Source organism: Triturus cristatus, chromosome 5_2 (genome assembly GCF_964204655.1).
Source record: "Triturus cristatus chromosome 5_2, aTriCri1.1, whole genome shotgun sequence".
Lineage (NCBI taxonomy): Eukaryota > Metazoa > Chordata > Amphibia > Caudata > Salamandridae > Triturus > Triturus cristatus.
In genome coordinates, this window is record NC_140588.1 from 414,812,974 (window position 1) to 414,825,136 (window position 12,163).

At 46.6% G+C, this 12,163-nt stretch overlaps 1 protein-coding gene across 4 annotated transcripts in view; it reads right to left on the minus strand.

Annotated features, from left to right (window-relative positions):
• PPP4R1 (protein phosphatase 4 regulatory subunit 1) overlaps window positions 1-12,163 on the minus strand; it is an 803,115-nt gene that overhangs the window by 255,009 nt on the left and 535,943 nt on the right. For all 4 annotated transcript variants that reach the window (XM_085607334.1, XM_085607333.1, XM_085607331.1 and 1 more), the window contains exon 14: window positions 546-731. In XM_085607334.1, the coding sequence (XP_085463460.1) occupies window positions 546-731 (186 nt within the window). The remainder of the gene's footprint in view (window positions 1-545; window positions 732-12,163) is intronic.

Sequence of the window (12,163 nt, forward strand, 5' to 3'; positions counted from 1 at the left end):
TGACGCCCACCTGGGCTACGAAAAAAAAAAAAAAAAAACAAAGGAAAGACTACGAATCCGGACCCAACCACAAGATCGCGGAATAATGCACAGCATAGTGAATCCAGAAAGATTCACGCTGCAAAACTTCCAGCACAACTGAGGTACACCGTAATCAGCAAAATAAGAAAAAAAAACATGCAAGTTTGTAAAAGATTCAAAAGTGAAGCAATTAGTTAGGTAAGAAGGGAACTGTTTTCTCCCTCTAAGGTCACTTTAGAAGAATGCCTAACCTAAGTTACCCATGAAGCCTTTTGTGAGCTGGTCAGAAGAACCACGATTTCCCCTTCAGTATTCAAACAAATGTTCACAGAGCGTGAACGCTGCCGCGTTTTTAACAGATTTAACTCACGGAACAATAATTCAAACAGTGCATCATCAGTGACAACAATTTGCAACACGTTTTAAATTCTAGCATATAACACTGGCCTTTACAAAATAGCAAAAGAAAAACTAAAAGGGTTAGTGATTGTTTAGCTAGAATACATTTCAACAAACTGACATACCTGCATGTCTGAAGCCAGTGTCTCGTAGGTGTCTCGTAGACAGTGCCAGTTTTGCCTCCCGAGTGTCAGTGCCACACCTGGAAGGCTGTAGGCACAGTGTTTAGCAATCTCTGTGTCAACAGTCTGTGCACGAGATGGATCAGTCATGGATATATACTGATCCAATAAGGCCTGAGGTATAACATCCTAAGGAAGAAAAACAACTATCTGTGTTAAAAGCATGGATTGTCCCTATGAAAGATCAATGCATTGAGCTTTCCTTCCTCGCTTCCGATTTGATTGTTAAGGTCATCCTCTATTAGTTATGGAAAAAATAAAGAAAAAGCCAGCTACTGATTTCTTATGACATTTTCACAGACTATATTGAAGACATACTTATCTATTACCTCTTCCACGAGATATAGCAAAGGCAAAGTAAATGTAGGAGGCAATCAATTTTGATTTTTTTTAAATCGAAACTTGTGCTCCAATTTAGCGCGAGCCCAACTTCTACAAACTAGGAATGGAGGACTGCAACTTCAGAGCAATAGTGGAACATCTTTCTGACAAATGGCTAGTAAACCTTTTATTGGTAACTGTGGTATCCAGGAGGAAACTACTATCTCATTCATTTGATGAACATTAAAGTTGAAAATTACCTGTGGCAACGCCACCTTATTTCTATGGAGCAATGCGAAGGGCTTTCCTATTAAGATAGCAGGAGTAGTTTCTTACCTGTAACTCCAGTTCTGTAGTAGGGGTATCTCTGTTATAGTCATAATCTATGAATAGTCCCACCCATGTGCGGGGACCCCGGAGCAATCAAAATATCTCTTAAGCTGTCCTGCATTTGCAAACCTGCAAAGACACTTAAGAGACAGACAAAATAATACAGTCTAACAACAATATGGCTGCACTGGCCAGCACTTCATCTGAAGTGAACACAAAAGCCAAAATAAAGTTTAAATGTCATTTTTATTCACATCGGACATGTTCCTTTATTGTATCACACTCCCTTCACCAAAATCCCTTTAAACAATAGAGAGGAAGGGGTGGACAGACAAGCCCTATAAGCTGTCATTATGTGTCTGCTAAAAGGATACCGTGCCTTTAAGGAACTCTCCAGAGACCCCCGGTATCCCAGGATGCACAGCCAAAGCAAGTTACTTTCAGTTCTTTTTGAAGGTGTATAACAGGCCTGATACTGTCAGTTTACTCCACCGGGGAGGATGGAGGGTCGCTTATGACTATAACAGAGATACCCCTACTACAGAACTGGAGTTACAGGTAAGAAACTACTCCTTCTGTAGTAGGGGATCTCTGTGTATAGTCATAATCTATGAATAGAATGGCAAGCCCATCCCAACCAATAAACAGCGGTGGAGTAAAAACCGAACACCAACAAATCACTGTGCAAACAAATTCCTCAGCGAAGCCTGTCCAACCTGCGCATCTGCCCTAGCATCAGAGTCCAGGCAGTAATGCTTTGTAAACGTATGGACCGACTTCCAGGTGGCAGCCTTACAAATGTCAGCGATTGGAACATTCCTAAGCAAAGCTGTAGTCGCTGCTTTGCCCCTAGTCGAATGCGCTGTAGGCTTACCCCCAACGTCTTATTAGCTTTCTGATAACAGAGCTGAATACAGGACACAATCCATCTGGAGATGGACTGTTTCGAGGTAGCTAGACCAGTTCTTACCGAACCATAATTTACAAACAGTTGATCCGACCTGCGGATGTTTTTTGTCTTATCTAGATAGAATTTCAACACTCTACGCACATCTAGTGAATGCAGAGACCTCTCCGCCGGAGAGGAGGGATGCTGAAAAAATGTAGGCAAAGTTATCATTTGATTTACATAGAAATCAGATATCACTTTAGGTAAAAACTGAGGATGAGTACGCATTACCACTTTAGAAGCATGGAATACAGTATACGGCCCTTGACATCACAGAGCCTGAATCTCACTTACTCTCCTGGCCGATGTAATGGCCACAAGGAAGGCAGCCTTCGAGGACAAATGCTGCAAAGAAGCCTTATGAATAGGCTCAAAAGGCTCCCTCATTAATCTGGACAACACCACGTTCAATTCCCATGGTGGAGAAGGTCGTCTAACAGGGGGAAACACCTTAAGCAAACCCCCCAAAAAATCTTTAATCACAGGGATTTGAAAAAATGAGGTTTGGGAAGGGCCCTTTCTATACACAGTCAAAGCTGCGAGATGAACTTTAATAGACTGAAAGTTAAGCCCAGATTGAGCTAACTGCAGCAGGTAAGGCAGAATAACATCTTCTTTACAGGATGTAGGGTCGATGTCCTTTGCCGTGCACCATAAGCAGAATCTCTTCCACTTATAGGCGTAAGAAGTCCTAGTCGCCTCTTTCAAGATCTCCATTCAGTCATGAGGTAGGTTCAAGTGTCCATACTGTACTAGCTCAGGAGCCATGCTGCCAAACTCAAGGACGAGAGATTGGGGTGAACCATCTGTCCTCCGAATTTCGTGAGAAGGTCCGGCCGACACGGCAGGCGCCGGTGTGGTAGAACAGACCGGTGAAGAAGGTCGGCGAACCACCATTGCCTCGGCCACTCCGGAGCAATCAGGATCATCCTGGCTCTGGATTGCGACAGCTTGATCAGCACCGCCGGAATCGGGGGAATGGGTGGAAAGGCGTAGAGAAAGCTGTTCGACCAGCTGATCCATAGTGCATTCCCCAGCGTCCCTGGTTGGTAGTACCTGGACGCGAAGTCGCAGCATTTGCTGTTTTCTGCCGTAGCGAACAGATCGATATCCGGAGTGCCCCACTCTGCGAAGACGTCTCTTAGCACGTCGTCGTTTAGCACCCACTCGTGATTTTCTTGAACGAGCCTGCTGAGCGCATCGGCTTGGGCATTCTGCACTCCCGGCAGATGGGTTGCGTTGATCGTTAGGTCCCTGGCCACCAGCCAATTCCTGATCGTCTGTGCCTCCCGAGACAGCGTGCGTGAACGGGAGCCCTCCTGCTTGTTGAGGTAATACATGGTAGTAGTATTGTCCGTCTGAACTAGCAGGGAGTTCGTCTTGAAGGAGGGATGGAACGCCTTCAGGGCCAAGTGTACTGCTCTGAGTTCCAAAAAGTTGATGTGGTAAGTCATCTCCGTCTGTGACCATATCCCCTGAATCTGAAGAGGGCCCGAATGCGCTCCCCAGCCCTGGAGAGACGCATCGGTCACTATGGTCTGGACCGGAATATCCTTGTGAAAGGGAGTCCCCTTGCAGACATTCTCTGAGGAGCACCACCATTTCAGAGACTGTAGAGCGTGTTGGGACAGATGAATCTTGTCCTCCCAACGCCCCCGCCTCTGGTCCCATTGATCCTCCAGACATTCCTGCAGAGGCCTCATATGCAGACGTGCATTGGGGGTGAGAAAGATGCATGAAGCCATTGATCCCAGTAAAGAGGCCACCGTCCTCACTGCAGGAGAGTGGGCTGAGAGGAGGTGCAGGGCCTTCCAACGGATAGATAAGCGGCTCTCCTCCGAAGGACACACGCTTGCGTTCAAAGTATTGACTGAGGCCCCCAAGTACTGGAGACACTGCACAGGGATCGGCACTGACTTAGTCATGTTGATGTGCAGTCCCAGGCAATGAAGCAAGGCAGCTGTCCTGTTGAAATGACACTGGGCTTCCTGGTACGTGGAAGCTTTGATCAGCCAATCGTCCAGGTATGGATACACAAACACTTTGTTCTTCCACAAGTGTGCCGCCACCACTGCCATGCACTTGGAGAACGTCCTTGGAGCAGACTTCAGACCAAACGGGAGTACTGTATACTGGTAATGGTTGTTGCCTACCAGAAACATCAGGAACTTGCGATGCTTTTGTGCGATCGGCACATGAAAGTAAGCGTCCTGCAGATTTATGGCGCACAGCCAGTCTCCTCGATGCAACTGAGGGTAAATCTGATGCAGGGACAACATACGGAACTTTTCTCTGCGGATCCACTTGTTTGCTTGACGCAGATCTAGAATAGGCCTGAACTCGTTCTTGTCCTTTTTTCTGACGAGAAAGAACCTTGAGTAAAGACCTTTTCCTTTTTGCCTCAAAGGAACAGTCTCTATCGCCTTCTTCTTTAACAGAATGTCCGCCTCCCACTGGAGCTCTCGCACCATGTAGGGAGAGCGCACTGGTGGGATCTGTGGAGGCGGGCTGGTGAAACGAAGACTGTACCCATTGCAAACAATATTCAGAACCCACTTGTCTTGAGTTATTGTTCTCCACTCTGCCAGGTAGTATTGAATACTTCCCCCCCCACCCAGTGGAGCGGGTAACGGATGAGGGGGAAGTGACCTTTCAGGGCTTCGACCCGGCCGGGCCTTTGTTCCCCGAAGAGGATTGATGCTGTCCTCTGCCCCTCTGGCGCTTTTGGAAGGACTGCCTCGGGAACTGTTGTTGCTGGTGTTGCTGTTGTTGACCAGACTGACGCCCTTGGCCGCGTTGTTTAGAATAACGCCTGCCATAGGAACGGAATGATCTCTTCTGTTCCTTGGGTTTTTCCAACCCCACGGCCTTCAGGGTTTCTGCTTCGGCCTTCATGCGGGCCATTTCGTCATCCGCATGAGACCCTAACAACGTCATGTCAGAGAAAGGTAAGTTAGCAATCTTTTGCTGCGCTTCAGGCTTTAGAGAGGTAAGTCTCAGCCAGGAATGTCTCCTCATGTGTACTCCATGACAGTACCCATGGGCCGCCAGCAATGACACATCCCCCGCTGCACTGATGATCTGGTTGGAGACCATCATGCCCTCATTCAATACCTCCTGGAAGTCTTCCCGTTTATCCCTAGGCAGGGAGTCAGCAAACTGTTGCAGGGAGTCCCATAATGATCGGTCATAGCGACCCAGCAGAGCGGAGGCGCTAGCAGCCTTCATAGTCGTGGCCGACGTAGAGCACATCCTCCTCCCCAAGGAGTCCATCTTGCGACTCTCCTTATCTGGAGGAGCTGTTGAAGAGGGCGACGTGGCATGTTTCCTAGCCGCAACCACAATGACAGATTCCGTGGGTGGGTCCACCCTGAGGAACGCCGGGTCCGAATCAGGGGCCCTGTACTTCTTCTGCAACCTTGAGGGAGCAGACTTCACCACGGCTGGTGTCAAGTAGACCTCCATGGCTGGTTCCTCCAGACCAGGAACCAGAGGGAGGAGGGGGCGTGATAGATGCGCCTTGTGTAATGTCTCAAATATCACAGAGGTAGGGGGAACTGATACTGTCACTGAGATTCCCAATTTTGCCGCCCCTCTCATCAGTACATCTTGGAAAGTGGCAATATCATCCACTGGCGAGATTCTAGTAGGCGGTGTTTCCGATAACGTGGGGGAAAGCCGTCCAGTGCCAGAAGAGTCCGTATACCTCGTGCCTCTGGATCGAGATCTATACCTCCGTCGTCCATGCCTTGTGTGAGTGGACGATCTGTGTCTACTCCGTGACCGCCGGCGAGATCTAGAGCGTGATCTCAGTCTGCATGGGGTCTTAGGAGCCACTGGTAGCCGCGGAGAAGGCGGGAGCTGTGGCACCGGAGGCGGTGGTAGCGGAGGTGGCTTAGGAGGCGCCACAGGGGGCCGGGGGTCAGGTGGAGGGGGAGGAGGAGGAGGAGGAGTCTTCTGAAGCCGCGGCTGAGGGGGCAGTGGCAGGGGGTCCATTGGAGCCTCACTCCGTCCATCACCCCTTGCAGGAGAACCCGGACTAGCTCTGTCCGGACTTCCGTCCCCCTTTCTCTTCTTTGCGGGTCTACCCCGTGAAGAGGCTGAAGTGAACGAGGGAGAGCGTCCTCCTCTCCTAGATCCACGACTGGATATCGTAATCACTGAAGAAGTGTTACCAGGTGATCTCGTCCTCGATGTCGAACTGTGCGTCGACCTCGTACGGCTTCTCTTCGCCGTTGAACGCAAACTGCGTCCCCTCGACGTCGAACGGCGTCCCCCGTCTTTCCTCGACATCGAGTGCCTTCGTCTCGACGGCGAGCCTCTCGACGTCGACGGTGAGCGATGTCACCTCGACGGCGATCTCCTTCGCCTTGACGGCTATCTCCGTCGCCTCGACGGCGATCTCCTTCGTCTCGACGGCCTTCGCCGGTGTCTCGACGGCGATGTCGTCGACGTCGATCTATGAGTCGACGGCGAAGGAGATGAGCGGGCTCGCCACGACGGCGAGCGGCGCTGTCCGCGGGGCCAGTACGACGTCGATGGTGTGTCGACGTCGACTGCGAAGTCTTCGACGGCGACCTAGTCCTAGGTCTCGCCGGCCCCTCTCTCGACGTCGAACGTCGAGGACGCCGAGATCCAGAGCCCTGGATCGACGGCGAACACACCGGTGCTGTACCTCTCGCCGTCGATGTCGTCGTCTTCGATGTCGAACGGGATCTTCCGGCCGGTAGGCGTCGTTTCTGCTCCTTTTTCTGCCCGGAGGTCCCTCCAGTGGCTGAAGCATGGGCAGAGGAAGGGGAAGGAGATCCTCCATGCCCAGAAGTCCCACCTGTTCTCTGCTTCTCCTGTCCCTGAAGGCAAATCTTCTCTCTGTCCCTCAGGGTCCTCTTGGAGAAGGTCTTGCAGATGTCACATGTAGCAGGGACATGTGAAGATAAGCAGAGAATACAGACATCATGTGGGTCCGTCTTGGCCATTTTCCTCCCACACTCAGGGCATTTATCAAATAAAGCCATGTTAATTAAAATAGAGTGGGTCAAACTGCACCAAACTACAGGATGCAGCAGAGAAAGGCTCTAGACGACGAATGAACAAACTTTTATCTTAAAAAAACCAATTTTAGTCCAAAACATCCACCCAAAAGGGTAGAGCTCAATGCTTCCTGGTCCTGCTAGCAGGAGCCGGAAAAAAGAACTGAAAGTAACTTGCTTTGGCTGTGCATCCTGGGATACCGGGGGTCTCTGGAAAGTTCCTTAAAGGCACGGTATCCTTTTAGCAGACACATAATGACAGCCTATAGGGCTTGTCTGTCCACCCCTTCCTCTCTATTGTTTAAAGGGATTTTGGTGAAGGGAGTGTGATGCAATAAAGGAACATGTCAGATGTGAATAAAAATGACATTTAATCTTTATTTTGGCTTTTGTGTTCACTTCAGATGAAGTGCTGGCCAGTGCAGCCATATTGTTATTAGGCTGTATTATTTTGTCTGTCTCTTAAGTGTCTTTGCAGGTTTGCAAATGCAGGACAGCTTAAGAGATATTTTGATTGCTCCGGGGTCCCCGCACATGGGCGGGACTATTCATAGATTATGACTATACACAGAGATCCCCTACTACAGAATCTAATTTACAGATCTACCTGCTCAACTGGATAGAAATATGCATTTTTATCTATTAGCAAAATGTTCAGACAAGAAATGCTGTACAGTTTAAAATTAAAACAAGCGTACACTTGCTAGAACTCAAATGGTGTGGGGAGGGGAACTGGATAAGTGTAGACACTAAATTTCAGATCAAAGAAACCCAAGCTGCTTTTAGTATCAAGTTGTTATGGTCTTGTGGACAGTGGTCGTCTTGGTTGATTTGCAGATCTTACTGCACTGCAGGTGGGGCCGGGTCTTGATGGTTGTTTTAGAATTGTGCTGAGATAAACAATAGACTGGAAAAACATTTGTAGAGTTTAGTGTTGGTGAGGGAGAAGTACATGAGAAGGATGGATGCTTAGCATGGAGAATCAAACCATTTCTTAAGTCCAGGTGCTAGACAAGAGGAAAACTAGTTGAAAGCCAGGTAAGCGAAGCATTGAGCTTGTGAGGAGATGCTATGGTAAACAAGATTGAAGGAACGCCAAGAGGTCAAAAGTGTGATGGTATCGTGGAAATGGGAGGCATTGTGGATTAAGTGTGAGATACGAATAAGAGCTCAGTCAGTGGGGTGCCTTTGGCAGAAGACAGTTTGTAAGATGTTTTAAAATGTGGCAGGAAAGGTCCTGCAGATAATATTTAAGATGATAGGAAAGAGCTTTTTAGCAGGACGACAGCAACAACCAAGATTAAACTGCTATGATAGAATATAGACAGTATTGTAACCAATGACAGGGTCATGATTTAGGGAAAAGTGTGTTGGAGGTGCAGGAAGTGTTCACCAAGAGTAATACATTGATTAATTCAGTTGGACAAGGGAAAAAGCAGGTAGAGGTTGTAATTTGGTTTAGGTAGAAATAGGGATTTTACATCTAACACTACGATCATGTGGTGACACGGTGAAAATGTAGGGTCCTGGGCTTTTTGCATGTAATGGAAAGAGAAGCAAGTAGTGAGGTACTTTAAATCTGAAGGTTTAGCTGTATAGCAAAAGAAAGTACTCTGGGTACAACCAGTTACACACATGGAAGTCAAAGACGTTAGTTTTTACCATTTTTGAATATGATTAAGTGCATGCAATTTTTAAAACCTGAATGGCATGCGCATATAGAGGCCAGGACTGAGGCTTATGTGTCCAAATAAAAACTGTCAAAGATGTTGTGAAATGCGTTATAAAATCATAAAAGTATAGGCTGGAAGTAACCATGGTGGCAGCGATTATCTGGTGTGCATGTTCAGGGGAATAATATCAAATTAGTTGGAAAGAAGGCACAGGTAAAAGAGGTTGCCACTATGGTAAGTAGGCCACCAGCAGGCATATAATAGGGAAGGACCAGGAGGAGAGTAGAGGGGGAATGCAGGTGTTCTGGCTCCAATGTGTTTATTCTGATCTAACAGCCGCACTTAAGTTGTCTCGGAAATACAAGAGGGTGGTATTGGTGTAGAAGTGCCAAAATACTATGAGGGGTATAGTGGGGGAGTATTTTGGACAAAACAAAATAAGTCAAAACATGTGCCCGTTGATCACAAGGACAAAGGACTAGAGAAGGGGTCTCCAACATTTCTCCAACCTTTTCTGTGATAGGAACTACCTTTGTTTTATGAAAATCTTTCATATCTATTATTATTAGTGTTGAAATAGTGACTGGGTCAGACACGATTACATTATTGACCACCCTATGCAAGACCACTGGTAGTGTCCACCTCTGGGCACCAGGCAGTTTTGCAAGCAGTAATGCAAAAAAAAAAAAAGACTTATCAATTTGGAATTCCTAACACAAGTTATACCTGAAAGCCACAGCTGTTATATTCCTGACACCAAGGTAATATTTGCAATAAGTCTCCCCAACGCAGCACAGTTTATCACTCAAATATCAGCTTTAAATATATTTTGGAAATCTATTTTTCTGAAAACATCAATTTATGAGGATATGGTGTCTTCCAGAATACATGCTTTGCAATTTTGGTGTACACCTGTTTATTCAATCAAGCAAAAGCTCCTAATTTAGTAGGCTGGGCTGCACACAAGAGAACTTCTTACAGGGAGTCAGCGAGCTACTCGTTGAAGAAGCCAGGACTAGAGAAAACCGATGATGTGCTCACATTTTATTCACTTAAATGGCGCCCTCGTGCTACGTAAGGCAAATAGGACAAGTACAAGAAAATAACACTGAAAGAAAGTGCCTGAGGTAAAAGCAGAGAAAAGCTATAACTGGAGAAAAAAAATGCCAATTTCCACGTGTTTTCAGTCCATTAGTAACTGATTATAAGCCCTAAGATGGGTGAGAAGAATGTGTCATTGCAAGGCTGCCACCACAGTCCGCATGAGAGTAGCAGACATTTGTGACCAACAGCAAGCTAGCATTAGAAGGCCAGAGAGAATGGCCAAGTACAGAAAGAACCACTTTTCACTGAAGGTATAATGTTCAGTTACCAATATGGCATGTTTGCAAATGGATTTGGTGTTACTAACGTAGAAGTCAATGTTATACTGGCTTTTGTTGATTTACTAAACTTGCAAGTCCTTAATGGGTTATGATATTCACAGTAATGCCACTGCCCGCTCCTCTTCCTTTTTATTGGCTTTATAGGAGTGTCAGAGAATGTGCGCCAAGTGTGAATATTAGTAGTGGTCAAAGGCAATCATTCATCTGTTGTGGTAATTAGCAACGGCGGTCTTTGCATTCACCTTGTGCAGGGCGCCTACCTGCTACCTAAACAATGCATTCCCATTGACTCACCGTTATTGGTGTGTGTTAGCAAGTCCTGTCAGATTCCTGAGTTTCTCAGATACACTAAAAATGAATTGTCTGTAGGCCTGGGCGGTGAACTCCGCTCAGTTCGCAGAGTTTTCTGCACTGCGAGCTCCGCAGAGCTCGTGGAGTGCAGAAAACACAGCTTCGGATAGTGCAGCGGAGGTTTGTTCCCGTTCGCAAGCGCGAGTTGCAGCTCGGGTAGAATTTCTACCAGAGCGGCAGAAAGACCAGCACGGATGCCAGTTCGCACAGCACTCCGCACCTTGTGGAAGTTCGCAGCCTTTTTTTGTCACTTCGCGGAGTTCCGCATAGCAAAACTCCGCTAACTACGCCCAGGGCTGACTGACTGATGGTAAAAACAGTCAGCGCGATTTACTTACACAATACTGACAAGGCAAATTGCCAGTTTAGAAATAAAAACTGGTAATTAATGTGATGAGCACTTCTCCAAGTCTAAGTGATAAACTTGATGCGTCTTTACGCCGCACAAGTTAATTTGAAAGGAAGAAAAACATTTTGATATCCAACAGATAAGCACCAGAAGAAAATAAAACTATGCTGCAGTTCAACATTATGCTAGCACAGTGCTAAAAACAGTTTCACACAGGTAGGCTTTTGTTTGAATAAATACCCCAAAAAATCTTGTTTTGGTTACTTAATTCTCTGCACTACCTACAGGGATTAACTGGAACAGTCAAGGCTTGATGTACATTGCACTCCGAAGAACTGCTGTGCCTCAATTTACATTTGACTTGGTTTAAAGGATGCGATCTGCAGAACTCATGGACAGCATAGACATTCTAGTCTTCATAAAAGTGGCATCGAAATTTCAGCAATTATTTGATAAAAACTGAAAGCTGGAATTGCCTTTTTATTTTGTTTGCTAGGTACGGAAGGACCGTAAATATTTGATAACTTGCCATCATTTCAACGAGATTCTTGCGTTAGGTTAAGCGTGTATGCAGAAGCTGTGGCAACTATGCAAAGCCTTGGTGTAGCCAGACCTAGTGTAATACACCCGGTAATAACCAATGCATGAACCTGTAGAGGCACATAATGGGGTTTAAAAATACTGGGCAATAGTTTACAATTTTACAACTTAATCGAACATAAATGTTCACTTATACAGCACTACAGCAGAGGAATGTGCTCTGGGGTGCAAGAACCTCACTACGGACCAAACAGTCTCTATTGCTTGAGTGATGGAACAATTCATGGAGCTTTTTAAAGAGAGGAGTCATAATAGCAATAGTGAAGTTGAGGAAGATGCCATTTGTTTTTTAGCTAAAGGGAATAAAGTAGGCATATCCTGGCAGAAGGAATGAAGGAAAGGAAAATGCTTCTTACCAGTATGCATCTGTTCTTGGCATGTAGAGCTGTAGATTCGTATACTTGTGCATAGATCGCCATCTGGTGTTGGATTCGGATGTTTGCACTTTGTTTTTGTCTTGGAAGAAGTCTTTTGTAGTCACGAGGTAGGTGACTTCTCCTTAGGATAATAGTGCGCATGGGCATCGACTCCATCTCCAGATTGTTTTGCCATGGAGGGTTATGAAGGAGTTGG